The 15,049-nt window shown below is 43.2% G+C and overlaps 1 protein-coding gene across 1 annotated transcript in view; it reads left to right on the top strand.

The window, feature by feature from the left end:
* The first annotated feature begins 14,891 nt into the window (after positions 1-14,891).
* Positions 14,892-15,049, top strand: part of CSPG4 (chondroitin sulfate proteoglycan 4) — a 164,081-nt gene continuing 163,923 nt past the window's right edge. Inside the window, exon 1 of the mRNA XM_077469889.1 lies at positions 14,892-15,040. Coding sequence (XP_077326015.1) covers positions 14,971-15,040 — 70 coding nt within the window. The 5' untranslated portion in view covers positions 14,892-14,970. The remainder of the gene's footprint in view (positions 15,041-15,049) is intronic.

The following is a 15,049-nucleotide window of genomic DNA, read 5'->3' as shown; positions in this document are numbered from 1 at the left end:
AAATGTATGTGGGGCAGTCCTTAAGTGATTAAAGCAACCGTGACAAGTAAAAAAAAACCTCATATTAACCCCTAAGTATACTCTAATCATCACTAATTAACTCCGTATTCTCCTTATGCATTCGATTGTAATTTTCCTGGGGATATTTTTTCTATTTTATTAACTACCATATTTATCGGCGTATAACACACACTTTTTTCCCCTTAAAATCGTGTTATACGCCGATCCTCCGTGATTTTTAAGCCTCTGGGCGGCTTTCGGCCGCCTTCGGCCCTTCTCTGCGGCTTTCGGCCTCCTTCAGCCCTTCTCGGCGGGCGAAAGCCGCCGAGAATGGCAGAGAGCGGGCAAAAGACACCGAGAAGGGCTGAAGGCGGCTTAAAGCCGCCGAGAATGGCCGAAAGCCGCCAAGAAGGGCCAAAGGCGGCCAAGAACTACCGGGCGCCGCCGAGATACACAAGACATCTCGGCGGCGCCATTTTTAAAAATAAAACCTGAAAAGAACACTGACAAGGGGTATAGATAGACATGATAGACAGGCTGCAATGATGGACAAGCTGCATGACAAGGCTGCATATGACACTGACAAGGCTGCAATGATGGACAGGCTGCATATGACACTGACAAGGCTGCAATGATGGACAGGCTGCATATGACACTGACAAGGCTGCAATGATGGACAGGCTGCATATGACACTGACAAGGCTGCAATGATGGACAGGCTGCATATGACACTGACAAGGCTGCAATGATGGACAGGCTGCATATGACACTGACAAGGCTGCAATGATGGACAAGCTGCATGACAAGGCTGCATATGACACTGACAAGGCTGCAATGATGGACAGGCTGCATATGACACTGACAAGGCTGCAATGATGGACAGGCTGCATATGAAACTGACAAGGCTGCAATGATTTACAGACTGCATGACAGGGCTGCATTTGACACTGACAAGGCTGCAGATGGATGGGCAAGGCTGCAGATGGACACTGACAAGGCTGCATTGATGGGCATTTAAATGTAAGTTTTTTTTTCCCTTAAACTTCCCTCCTAAAAGTTTTTTTCCTTAAAATTCCCTCCTAAACTTGGGGTGTGTGTTATACCCCGGCGCATGTTATACGCCGATAAATACGGTAATAGTTAAAAAAAATTGTTTTTGTTTGCTTTATTCTTTAATATTACACCTTTTACATATATTTACATGTATCACACTGAAAAAGGAGCAACATTGAAAAAACCCACTATACTTCATTGGTAAATAACTTTGCAATGCTTTGTACCAAAATCATAATTTTAGTGTTGTTTTAACCACTTCCAGACCACCGCAGGCCAATGTATGTCCCTACTTTGGGGACGGATATTGTTGTTATGGCCGCAGCTAGCTGCCGTTACCCCAGTATCCCTGTGTTCAGCCGCCGGTCCGGTACAAGATAAAAGCCGCAAGATCACTTTTATCGGCGACAGGAGAGGGCCTCCCCTCCCTCCTCGATCCAGTGTCCTTCGCCGCTTGGCTGTTGGCAGCGGTGGAGGCGATCGCATCTGTCCCCTGGGCTGACATAGAGCTGAGTGAGGGCAAGATGGCCCCCACCCCTCTCCATGACACTGCAGGGCAGAAGTGACATCAAAATGTCACTTCCGCCGATAGCTCTTGAGGTCCTGCTAAAGCTGTCCATGAAAATTGTACTGTTCCATAACATCACATACATCTTAAAGGCATCTCCCAAACATGTAATTTAAAGGATTGGTGTTTTTTTTTATTGCCCTCAAGGGTACATTAACCCTTTTCCTGCCACTGACGTATGTAGTCACCTTTTCACAGGGAACATACAATTTTGAGGCTTGACATGATTACACACAACCTCATCTTTTAAATTTTAGTAATAACTGGGTAATTTATCACATTTATGTGGCATAAAATGAACTTTAGTGTATTTTAAACTGAAATTTTGTGTTTCATAAACAGTTGCACAAATATTGCGTGACATAAAAAATTGGATCTAAACAATGGAACACTATTTTATTTTCTAGAGTGTCTCTAGAGTGTCTGCTTTAGAAAATATATTATGTTTTGGGGATTTTTTTTGCTTTGTGAAATAACCCCCATGGCAGTGCCTAGCTCGCCTTGCCATTTTTGACAATAGCTTGCCTATTGGCCCTAGAAAATAGCAAGGATTTAGTATTAAGCTTCACCCCATAGACTTCAATAGGGTCCACTTCTAAGTTTGGATTTTGTGTATTTCAAGCAGGATACAATGAGCTTTGGGTGTCAGGATGCATTAACTTCTGTGCACGGCTGCAAGTTACGTTAACCCGGGAAGCAGTGGCAGCTGGTGCTCCAATCTTTTGGGGGGGGGGGGGGGCGACTAAACCGCAAGCCACACCGTCCCTCCGGTCAGTAGGTCAGTCGGTTGCACCCCCCGTTGCTCGATCTTCAGCCCACCAGCCCTGTAGTTGCCCAATATAGGTGGCACTTCCTCCTTGTCAGCTTCACCCTGTGTCTCCTCCTCCTCGGCATGATGTCGGCTTCCACTACGTCTTCTCCTCCTCCTCTTCAGTAGCCAATACAATCGCTTCTCCTCACGGCCAACAAGGTCTCAGGACCCGCTTCCTGATTGGCTGGAGGAAAATCCAGAAGACATAAGCGAATATTAATTTGCTATTGTCACACAACTGGGTGGGCTCAGGGCGCAGTGCTCTGCACCCCAGCCCACCCTTTTTTTAAGTCAATCAGAACCTCTGGCTCTAATCGCATGCTTCTACAAAAATACCTCCATTGGAGTACATGCGTCAGGCACCCTGCATTTAGATTAGGGGCCAGACACATGGATTGGGGGGGCAGTGCCCCTGTGTCCCTTTTGGACAGGCCACCACTGTGGGGAAGGCAATTTAAATTAGTCAAAGACCAGAATACCTTGATTGAATATGTCAGGCTACAGGCATTCACACACACTGCTGCTGGGAGTTCAGGAGGGATTACAATCCACAGCTGACAAACTGCCCTGTGAAGTTCCCTGTACTGTCTCTGTGTTGACAGTTCCCCTGGCTTCTGTTAGCACAGTTGAATGTGCAAACCGGGAAGCTGGGAAACTGTCAGCACAGAGTGTGTACGATGTGTAACACATTTGTACTCTACTTACTGTTGTTAAAATAACTGTGTTTTAATAAATCCCGTGTTACAATCAATTAAGAGCCCAGCTGTATGTGCTTTTTAAAAGATATGGAGCTTCATACCGCATTTCTCAGTGTGTGTACACGCCACTCATGTGACTGCCCGACCCGCCTCTCTCCTCTCTTGTCTCACGACTCTCCTGGCATCAGCTACATTCAGCGGGGCTGAGAATCATATCAGAAGAGAGGCGGGCGGGGCTGAGAATTCCCCACTGACTTTAGGAGAGACATGAGACGCGAGAGGAGAGAGGCGGGCCGGGCAGTCACATGAGCACACTGAGAAATGAGGTTCCATGTTTTTTTAAAAACACATACAGCGGGGGACTTAATTGATTGTAACATAGGATTTATTAAAACAGTTATCTTAACAACTATACTCTCGAAACGCTCTCTCGTGAGGGGCGGGGCAAGTCGGGATGACATCACACACATGACATCACATCGCAAGTCGGGATGACATCATCCGATCGTATGCATTGATGCTGCATCGGGGACACTCGAATCGCGATGCAGTGATTAATTTCAGCACCCCTAATGCATGCCACACTTTTCACATATTTTTTTTTTTTAAATGAGAAAACTATCATTTTCCTTTCACTTCACAATTATGTGCCACTTTGTGTTGGTCTGTCACATAAAATCCCAATAAAATACATTTACGTTTTTGGTTGTACTATGACAAAATGTAGAACATTTCAAAGGGTATGAATACTTTTTTAAGGCAATGCAGGCTTGTAGTCAAGTTATTTATACATTATACTTGTTGCAATGTAATTATGCTCAATTGCATTGTCTTGACATTGTTATGTGTTGTTTAGAAATATAAGTTCATTTGCATTACCATGAAGATTTTTGAATACACTTATCATTCATTACATCTGGAGCTCAGAATGGTAATTATATCATGTTCATATTATTATCGATATTTTACTGTCATATCAGTCATAAAAACCTTTTACAATGACAGATTCAAATACATTACAACTGTCAGTGAACATGCTATGATCTTTTTTCAATTAAAAATTCATTGCACCAAGCACTACATCTAAGTAAAATGGCCACATGGCAAACATCTACATTTTTAAAAGGCAACAATGACAATGGCAAAATGACATTTACTTTTCCAGGTGTTTTATAATTATCATGTACATACTCATTGATTTGATTTACAGTGACTGTGTGTGGCCACAAAGCATGCCAAGTCTGAACCATAAAGCTCTGCTTCTCTAATTCAGTAACATGATGTAGCAGAGGATTGTCACTTATGCAACCGTTTTGAAGGTGTCAGGTTCTGGAATGCCTATTAGCTTTCCTTCCCAATGCATTCATAGTGGATGTATATAACTATACCTCCTAAATTTTTGAGATGGGAATGAGGAACACCCATCAGCAAAAGTAGGCAGGCATAGGACACACCCCTTGCCACGCCCCCTTAAAGGAGCATTGTACGAATAAACAACATTGGTTAAGCCCACAAGTGATTTTTTTTAACCACTACTATTCCTTTATATTGGCTTTTGGAATTTACAGATGCAGCAATTTAGAAATCTGATGAAAAGTTTAGCACTGGAAAACACTTTTTGATAGATAAAAAGTGCATTTTATATACATCTATATAGATCAGACCAAAATGAGGGGACAGAGGGACATTGTTCCAAATCAGGGACAGTCCCTCGAAATCAGGGACAGTTGGGAGCTATGATATAATGTCAGTGGGGCGATGTTAAAATCTACATCAATTAAGTCATCAGAAAGAGGAAAAAAAAACAGTAACATCAGTGATGTGGGATATATATATATATATATATATATATATATATATATATATATATAATATATATATATTTATATATATATATATATATATATATATATATATACACTACCATTCAAAAGTTTGGGGTCACATTGAAATGTCCTTATTTTTGAAGGAAAAGCACTGTACTTTTCAATGAAGCTAACTTTAAACTAGTCCTAACTTTAAACAAATATACATTGCTAATGTGGTAAATGACTATTCTAACTGCAAATGTCTAGTTTTTGGTGCAATATCTACATAGGTGTATAGAGGCCCATTTCCAGCAACTATCACTCCAGTGTTCTAATGGTACAATGTGTTTGCTCATTGGCTCAGAAGGCTAATTGATGATTAGCAAACCCTTGTGCAATCATGTTCACACATCTAAAAACAGTCTAGCTCCTTCCAGAAGCTACAAAACTGACCTTCCTGTGAGCAGATTGAGTTTCTGGAACATCACATTTGTGGGGTCAATTAAACGCTCAAAATGGCCAGAAAAAGAGAACTTTCATCTGAAACTCGACAGTCTATTCTTGTTCTTAGAAATGAAGGCTATTCCATGCGAGAAATTGCAAAGAAATTGAAGATTTCCTACAACGGTGTGTACTACTCCCTTCAGAGGACAGCACAAACAGGCTCTAACCAGAGTAGAAAAAGAAGTGGGAGGCCGCGTTGCACAACTAAGCAAGAAGATAAGCACATTAGAGTCTCTAGTTTGAGAAACAGACGCCTCACAGGTCCCCAACTGGCATCTTCATTAAATAAATGAATAAGGAAGGCTATCACTCCATTTTGCAACGCCATGCCATACCCAGTGGGCAGCGCTTGATTGGAGCCAATTTCATCCTACAACAGGACATTTACAGCAGAAGCAGGCAGCTGGTATTCTATCGGTAATGGAGTGGCCAGCACAGTCACCAGATCTGAACCCCATTGAGCTGTTCTGGGAGCAGCTTGACCGTATGGTACGCCAGAAGTGCCCATCCAACCAATCCAACTTGTGGGAGCTGCTTCTAGAAGCGTGGGGTGCAATTTCTCCAGCTTACCTCAATAAATTAACAGCTAGAATGCCAAAGGTGTGCAATGCTGTAATTGCTGCAAAAGGAGGATTCTTTGACGAAAGCAAAGTTTGAGGTAAAAACAATGTTATTTCAAATACAAATCATTATTTCTAACCTTGTCAATGTCTTGACTCTATTTTCTATTCATTTCACAACGTATGGTGGTGAATAAGTGTGACTTTTCATGGAAAACACAAAATTGTTTGGGTGACCCCAAACTTTTGAACGGTAGTGTATTTATATATATATATATACATATATATATATTCTATAGATACCTGGAATTTAAAAAAATGTTTCTTGTGCTGATGTAAGGAAAATCTAGAAAGCTATGTTTACCAATTCTCACTTTCCACAATAATCTGACACATGTTTATATATTGTTGTTTATCCATAATAAAATTCCCTCCTTTTTTAGAAGGCTTAAAGAATAGGTTCATCTTTGGGAACATGTAACATGTTCTGACTCCTGCAGTTCTTCCCATGCTGCCCCCCGAGGTCTTCTCCCTCACAATTCTAAAAGAGCACGGCTGTTCGGGGCTCCAGCCATACAACCATGTCATTCATTTACAGAGTTTTGTGAATGAAAAGACTACAAGTACCAACAAGCTTTGTGGCTGATAGTTTGTAGTTCTCAATGAACTATAAAAACACACCAAAAAAATGGTACATACAAATGCAGAGTTTTTCCCATTGGGACTTTAGATGAAGAGCCACACAACCAGTAATAAAAACATAGTACAGGTTTATCGAGTATCTGCCAGCAATAATACTGGAAAAAGGTTTCATAATGCCGAACAGTTGGCCCAAATATACAGATCCATTATATAGTTACATACAGTAATCAAATAGTCCATGGTAAGTGTGTCATAGTGATAGTGATGGTGATCAAGCGCGTTTCGTGAGTTCAGTCTCATTCAAGTAAAATGGTTAAAAGATATAACATAATAATGAACATGGAAATGTATCAGGTAGATTGAAACCCTGTGAGGCGCCTCCATCCCCATTGCACATTGGGAATTAGACTAAGGGATCCATACTCACAGAGATGCAGGATGCCCAATGCCAAAGTTCCACCGGTAGCCACCTGAGGCATCTGACCTGGGAACTGTGGGTAAAGGATCGAAAATGGACCCGCTGTACAAAACAAGACAGGTGGAAAAATGGGCAAACAGACCCATCCAGCACCGATGTGCACCCTCTTCTGCCCTGTACACATGGTCGGACATTCCGACGACAAAATCCGTCTGATTTTTTCCAACGGATTTTTGCATACACACGGTCCCACACAGTTGTCGGAAAATCCGATCGTTCAGAATGAGGTGACGTACGACACATATGATGGGACTATAAAGAGGCCAGTAGCCAATAGCTTTCGTCTCGTAATTTATTCTGAGCATGCGTGGCACTTTGTCCGTCGGAATTGTCTACACCCGATCGAAATTTAAACGATCAGATTTTGTTGAAAATTTTAGATCCAGCTCTCAAACTTTGTGTGTCGGAAATTCCGATGGAAAAAGTCAGATGGAGCCCACACACGATCGGATTTTCCGACAACACGATCCGATCGCACATTTTCCATCGGAAAGTCCACCCGCATGTACAGGGCATTCGTTCATTGAATCTTCCTGGATTGAAGTAACTGCCTGCCTGTATCGGAGGTACAGACAGACAACTACAATGAAATTGTACAGGAGTCTGAGATTGCACCCGCAATCTGCTGATTGCACGTACGATCCTTTACAGGCTCCAAAGAAAGAAATATAATAAATGGACATTTTTTACCTGCAAAAAATGTGCATGTAATATTTTTTTTTAAAGGTAAACTTCTCCTTTAATGATAAGGTCTGTTAAGGTCTGACCAGTAAGTCTATTGTATTTCAAAAGAACAAGCTGTTCTGCAAATGTAGCAGTTATAGATGTGAGACAAACCATTTACCACTGACAGGGGTGCTTACAATGATCATCTTTTTATTTTATTTTAGGTAAAACCTTTATCCCAGAAGGAAAAAAAAATGTCTCTGTTTTTACTCTCCTCCTCCAGACTGACAATGCTGCTGTCTTCTGTACCCCTGTGCTCCTTCATCCAGACTGGGGGAACGCTAATATATGAGGTGTGTTACTGGCCAGATCACCAGGTGAAAACAGAGGGAAAAGTCCAAAAAAGAAAACGAATGCAGCTAAAGAATGGCAAGCTGTAATATATGACATGTTTGTTTTTGGGTTTATTACTGCTTTTAAATGAGTTATCTTGAGTGGTACTAGCAGACAATTGCATGTGTAATAATTAAAATACTATTTTGTGCAAACACACTATAGGAAGATGTTTTATGTGAAACTGAAAGAAGTGAAGGATACCTAACTATAATTGTTCAATATAAACTGTATACTGCACATTACAATATGGCCATACAATCTTTATACAATCAACTTTAGATTTACCAAAATGATGTAATAAAAGGACCTACCCAAACTATCCAAACAATTTGTATCCAATCAAGCAGACCCTTGCACTGCATACTTTAGGTAGGCGGCACGCTTAGAGGCTGAGCCAGCTGTCACTCCAGGCATCTTGGTGGATCCCGACAAAAAAATCGGGATCTCTCCAGAGTCTGGATTGGCAGCTGACAGCAAGTTTTAGCCCGCTGTCAGCTGAATATAAGTCACAGGACTGCAAAACTAAGGCTGGCCATATCAGGGGCGGATCCAGAGTCTAATCTCGGGAGGGGCACTGCTATAAAATATGTTTTTTTGGGGGGCAATTTATATGGGAAATGGCTGGTATTGGCGCTTCAATCATTACGGCACCATGGTTGTTATGGTGTCAGGATGATTGAAGCGCATTATTTCTATTAATACATTGTAATATAAAATGAAATGGTTCAACTCACCATAATGCAGAATCAGTGGGAGCCCTGAGGGTGTCATTTGCCATGTCGCCTGCCACCAAATGCGGATTGTCACTTGTCACGTTGCCTGCCACACATTGCGGATTGCCACTTGCAACGTAGCCTGCCACACATTGCGGATTGTCACTTGCCACGTCACCTGCCACACATTGCGGATTGTCACTTGCCACGTCGCCTGCCACCAGATGCAGATTGCCACGTAGCCTGCCACACATTGCAGATTGCCACTTGCCACGTCACCTGCCACACATTGCGGATTGTCACTTGCCATGTTGCCTGCCACACATTGCAGATTGCCACTTGCCACGTCACCTGCCACACATTGGGGATTGTCACTTGCCACGTCACCTGCCACACATTGCGGATTGTCACTTGCCACGTTGCCTGCCACACATTGCGGATTGTCACTTGCCACGTAGCCTGCCACACATTGCGGATTGTCACTTTCCACATCACCTGCCACACATTGCGGATTGTCACTTGCCACGTCACCTGCCACACATTGCGGATTGCCACTTGCCACGTAGTCTGCCACACATTGCGGATTGTAACTTGCCACGTAGCCTGCCACACATTGCGGATTGTCACTTGCCATGTAGCCTGCCACATATTGCAGATTGTCACTTGCCCAGTCGCCTTCCACACATTGCGGATTGCCACTTGCCACGTAGTCAGCCACACATTGCGGATTGCCACTTGCCATGTAGTCTGCCACACATTGTGGATTGCCACTTGCCACGTAGCCTGCCACACATTGCGTATTGTCACCTACTGTGTCACTTTTCTGCTAAGGTGGTCTTTTGTTGAGTCCCAGAGTGAATATAGGCAGCAGAGAGATGATGTAATCTCTCTGCTGCACACAGCTTCCTGCACAGTGAGGGCGGAACTGCAGGGATGCAGGGCAGTAAGAGATGATGTAATCTCCCTGCTCCCCTGCCTGCTGGCTTCCTGATTGGCCAGCAGCCCTCCTAAGCTGCCCAGCTGCCCCCCCTCACCCGTCCACTCAGCGCGGGTACCCGCGAAACCGGCCGCGCTGGTACCCGCAGAACCGCCCGCGATTGCACCCGCGGAACCGGACGTGCTGCCATCAGCTGCCGGTATTCTCGGAGGGGGCAATTGACCCGTTGCCCCCCCTGGATCTGCCCTTGGGCCATATATAGTGGAATTTTGAAAGAATATTCTTTTGAAAATTACAAAATGTGTGCGTTTTGTGATCCAATTGTGCCACCATTAGTTTCAAAATTCGGCCAACCAAGCCTTCAATTTTACCTCATGTTGCTACAGAAAAGAATTTTCGTGGCCGGGAATCTTCTTTTCTTTCCGGGAAATTTCTTTTTTTGCAAACGCTCATTTCTTTTTCGATTGAATTTCTCGCACGATTCTCCCATCATTGATTAGAAAATCATTTTCCAGCATGTCCGATTACTCAAATTCAATGGCCACACGAAAATCGGCTTTTGCTGCAGCCCACTAATGGTGTGAAATACGAATGAAAATTCTTAGATAAGGTTTTCCAAAGAAAATTCTTTCAAAATTCGACCCATGTGTGGCCTGCCCATATGCACTCCTTGGACCCACAGGAGAAGCAGGATCAAAAGAGCTTTGGCCATACTTCTCTACAGATTTTCTGCAGATTTTTGTCTTCAGATCTATCAAAACCTTTTATTTTAATGTCAAACCTTAATGCCCCATACACTTGATCGGATTTTCTGACAACAAATGTTGGATGTGAGCTTGTTGGCGGAAAGTACAACCGTGTGTACGCTCCATCGAACATTTGTTTTTGGACTTTCCGCCAACAAATGTTGGCTAGCGGGTTCTCAAATTTTCCGCCAACAAATTTTTGTTGTCAGACTTTCCGATCATGTGTACACAAAAGTCTGCGCATGCTCGGAATCAAGTAAGAGTCAGAAGCGTACGGTCTTGTAAAACTAGCGTTCGTAATGGAGATATCTTGTACGTCACTATGTTCGTAATTGTTGACCAACATTTGTGTGACCGTGTGTATGCAAGACAAGTTGGAGCCAACATTTTTCGAACAAAAATCCACAGATTTATTGTCGGAAAGTCCAATTGTGTGTATGGGGCATAAGAGTTTAAATTTGTATGCAATCAGGTAGGCCCTTGCACAACATGGTTTTGGTCAATCGGAAGACAAAAATTGGCTCCATTATCCACCAAAAATTTAAATTTCAGTTTTGGGTTGACTAGGCATTTAATGCATCCCCTCTTAACTAGAGTTCCATGTAAACCTGAGGCTCTCGGGATTCTTCCTGGAGGGGGGGTTCTTCAGCAATGAGCAATTTCTGCCAATCAGATAAGTTCCCACTGGCACCAATGATCGTTTTTCGCTACCTGTAATGTGGTATTCTTCTCAATGACCACAAGTGAAGGAGCATTCTTCCCATGATCACAGTAATTTACCCTGAGCTGTAGATATAGTAATTATTGTTAGGGGTTCCTCAAGAAGGAAGGTTATTTCAAGGGTTCCCCTGTGTTAAAATGGTTGAAAAAGGCTGCTGTAATGTGTACTGGAATTTTACATGAGCAAATGACATGAGCAATTTCTCTTTATTACTGACATCATGGGGCACAGCGGGTGTCTAGCCCATGGCACATAAATAGTCAGAAGTGGCCTTGGTTGAGAGTGTTTTCCCGGTGACATTGTAGACATGTAAGTAAATATTGCTTTAAGAATACTTCACATAATAATAGCATTATATTTCAATATCGCTAATGAGGATTTTCATCTTTGTCAGATCAGTGAGTGAAGACAGGAACAACATGCATGCATGAATGTACTTTATCATGTAAATAATAAAGCATTTAATGATAAATGGAAACTCATATAGCACTATTCTCCGGGGGCCCTTTTTTTGTCCTCTATTACACAAAGGACGGGTCTATAGGGGTAGACCGAGACAAAAATAAACAGTGAATTGTTTTCCCAAGTCTAATGAATGTGCTGATACCGTATATAGTTATAGGGACAAGCCCGTAACTATATAAATGTGTGCGCTGCAATATTCATTTATTTTCATACATACGTCTGCGTAATATTACAGGTTGGCCTTGTTAATATGCTATAGAAAGTGGTATATTATTTGCATTTTGGTAGTTTGATTTTCTGTTTTTTTTATCAGTCTGTGTTATTTATTCTATGTAGTATTTTAACCACTTGAGCTCCAAAAGATTTTACCCCCTCCATGACCAGGCCATTTTTTGCTATTCAGCACTGCTCTACTTTAACTAATTAAATTATGCGGTCATGCAATGCTGTACCCAAACAACAGTTATATCATATTTTTCACACGTAGAACTTTCTTTTGGTGGTATTTGTTCACCACTGGGTTTTTTATTTTTTGCAATATAAACAAAAAAGTACCGACATTTCTGAAAAAAAAGAAAATATTGTTTACTTTCTGCTATAAAACATACCCAATATAAAAATGAAAAAAGCTAATTCCTTCATGAATTTTGGCCAAAATGTATTCTGCTACATGTTTTTGATAAAAAAAAAATTCCAGTAAGTGTTTATTGATTGGTTTGCATGAAAGTTATAGCGTCTACAAACTATGGGATACAGTATATCCTGGAATTTTTTTTTTTATACATACTACTAATGGCGGCAATCAGTGACTTATAATGGGACTGCAATAGGCGGTAGTCAATCTGACACTAACTGACGCTGGGTGATACTGATTAAAGCCTAATACACACCAGTCGTTTTTTTTTTGTTCCTCCCAGCGTGTTGAATGAAAAAAAAACCGACAGCTCAGATCGGAGCCGCTGTACTAGCAATCCAATGTTAGTACAGCAATCTCCCCTGACAGGGGTACAGCCCCCGCCAGAACAGTCCCGTCAGTGCTCTCAGCCATTGGCTGAAAGCGCTGATCAGGAGCTGGTCAGCTACTGGTTTTCCAGCATCATTGTCCAACAGAACCCAGCTGCACGGCTGGATTCTGCCGGACTGGCTGCCATACAAATGAGCCGAATGATGGCCGGTTTATATTGAACCAGCCGATGTCTCCCGATATTCGGCCTGTGTGTACTAGGCTTAAAGGGGTTGTAAAGTCAGAAGGTTTTTATCTTAATGCATTCTATGCATTAAGATATAAAAGCCTTTTGAGTGCAGCAGCCCCCCTAATACTTACCTGAGCCCCATCTCTGTCCAGCGATATCCACGAGTGTCTCGGCCATCCGAGACTTTCCCCCCTAATTGGCTGAGACACAGCAGTGGCACCATTGGCTCCCATTGCTGTCAATCAAAGTCAGCTAGTCAATATGGAGAGAGAGGGGCAGGGCCAGGCCACAGCTCCTTGTCTGAATGGACACACAGAGCTGTGACTTGGCTCGAGTGTCCCCCTGGCAAGCTGCTTGCTGGGGGGGCAGTCGACAGGAGGGAGGGTCCAGAATCACAGAAGAGGGACCCGAGAAGAGGAGGACCTGGGCTGCTCTGTGCAAGGGAGGGGGGGATGACCTTGGGCCTGGGGCTCGGGTTCTGGAGGAACCCTCTACAACACACAAAGGAATCCTACCTGCAGGCATGGGAGCAAGGAGAGGCCAGTGGGAGAGAATCAGCACATCCAGGAGATCTCCTGAGGAGTCACCTGGGTGGGCAGGTGGGTGAGCAGACTGGGAGGACTGTGGAGATTAAGTGTCAGTCTGGGAGGACTGTGGAGAGAGAGAGAGAGAGAGTGTCAGTCTGGGAGGACTGTGGAGAAGTAGCCAGAATGGCTAGTGAAAGTGGTTGTGCTGGGATCGGTAGCCACAGGGATGTAAAGCTGGACACTGGCTTTTTGCTACACACTTAAAGGGGGGCCTGGGTTCCTGCCTGCAAAGGGCTATTGCTGCTAATCTGACTGCGTGCCTTTGTCAGATCCACAAAACAGTGTGCCAGCTGGAGTTATGCAAGCAAGCTAGTGCTGGAGGAAAAGAAGGAGGGTACATAGACTGTATATAGAAATGTCGTCCCTGAAGTCAAGTGGGCATCCCATAATTTCCTTACCCCATCCAAGTTTTAATCCCTCAATAAATAACAAAAAAAAACAAAGCACTGGACTGTTCTCTGACTCTGCATGGTTCCCTGTGCATGGTGGGGGTTCCCATTCTACTTGGGGTTCCTTAGGGGGTGCCCTATACAGTATAGTATTATTTAATTATTTTTGGTATTAATTTGCTGTTATCGGTTTATCATTATTATTGTTATTGTGTCTTGTTCGTCATTGTGATTTTGTGTTGTTTTTGCTGAATGTAATGCCGCGTACACGCGACCGGACTTTACGTCAGAATAAACTCTGATGGAGTTCCAACGGAGTTCCGCTGAAACGTGCTTGCCTACACACAATCACACCAAAGTCCGTTCGTTTAGAACGTGATGGCGTATGACAGGACTAGAAAAGGAAATTCAGTAGCCAGTAGCCAATAGCTGCCCATGCGTTGTTTTTGGTCCGTCGGAATAGCATACACGGTTTTCCTGATAGGAATTGATTCCGTCGGAAAGATTTAAAACATGTTCTATTTCTAGGTCCATCAGAATTTTTGAAATAAAAAGTCAGATGAAGCCCACACACGATCGGAATATCCGATGAAATGATTCCGTCGGACCTTTTCTGCTGGAAAGTCCGGTCGTGTGTACACGGCATCACTGTAGCTTAATAATTTCCCTTTGGGATTAATAAAGTATTCTGAATCTGAATCCTAATGTATAAAAACATCTTGTCGGTATCGTTCATTGAAACAAGCCCATAGGGCAGCCAAAAATGCGTACCGTCTTTGAAAGGCATCACAGTGCCATACAGTCAGCCCTCTGTGTAGTTAGCACACAGAGCAATTGTAAACGTCGTTCTCTCTGATACGACGTAACGCAACTCAATGACACAACGCAGCACAGTTACAGTCTCCGCCAAAAAAGGTCCAGAAAAGTTGTTTGGATGGTGTGCGGTGTAGGGGTTAAGCAGACAGGGTGGGACCCCAGTGTAACGTGAGTCCCTCACACACTCGCTCTGTGTCTGCACTGTGCAGTAGCTGTACGATGGCTGGAGGACACTGCTTGCTGCTTCTGCTGCTCCTGGGGGGAGTACTGCAAGACTTGGGATGTGGAGGTAACGGTT

This window comes from Lithobates pipiens, unplaced genomic scaffold, assembly GCF_037356315.1.
Source record: "Lithobates pipiens isolate NorthernLeopardFrog02 unplaced genomic scaffold, aLitPip1_a1.2 Scaffold_8, whole genome shotgun sequence".
Classification (NCBI taxonomy): Eukaryota; Metazoa; Chordata; class Amphibia; order Anura; family Ranidae; genus Lithobates; species Lithobates pipiens.
Note: the sequence above shows the minus strand (reverse complement) of the source record. Positions and strands in the feature narration are given on the sequence as shown.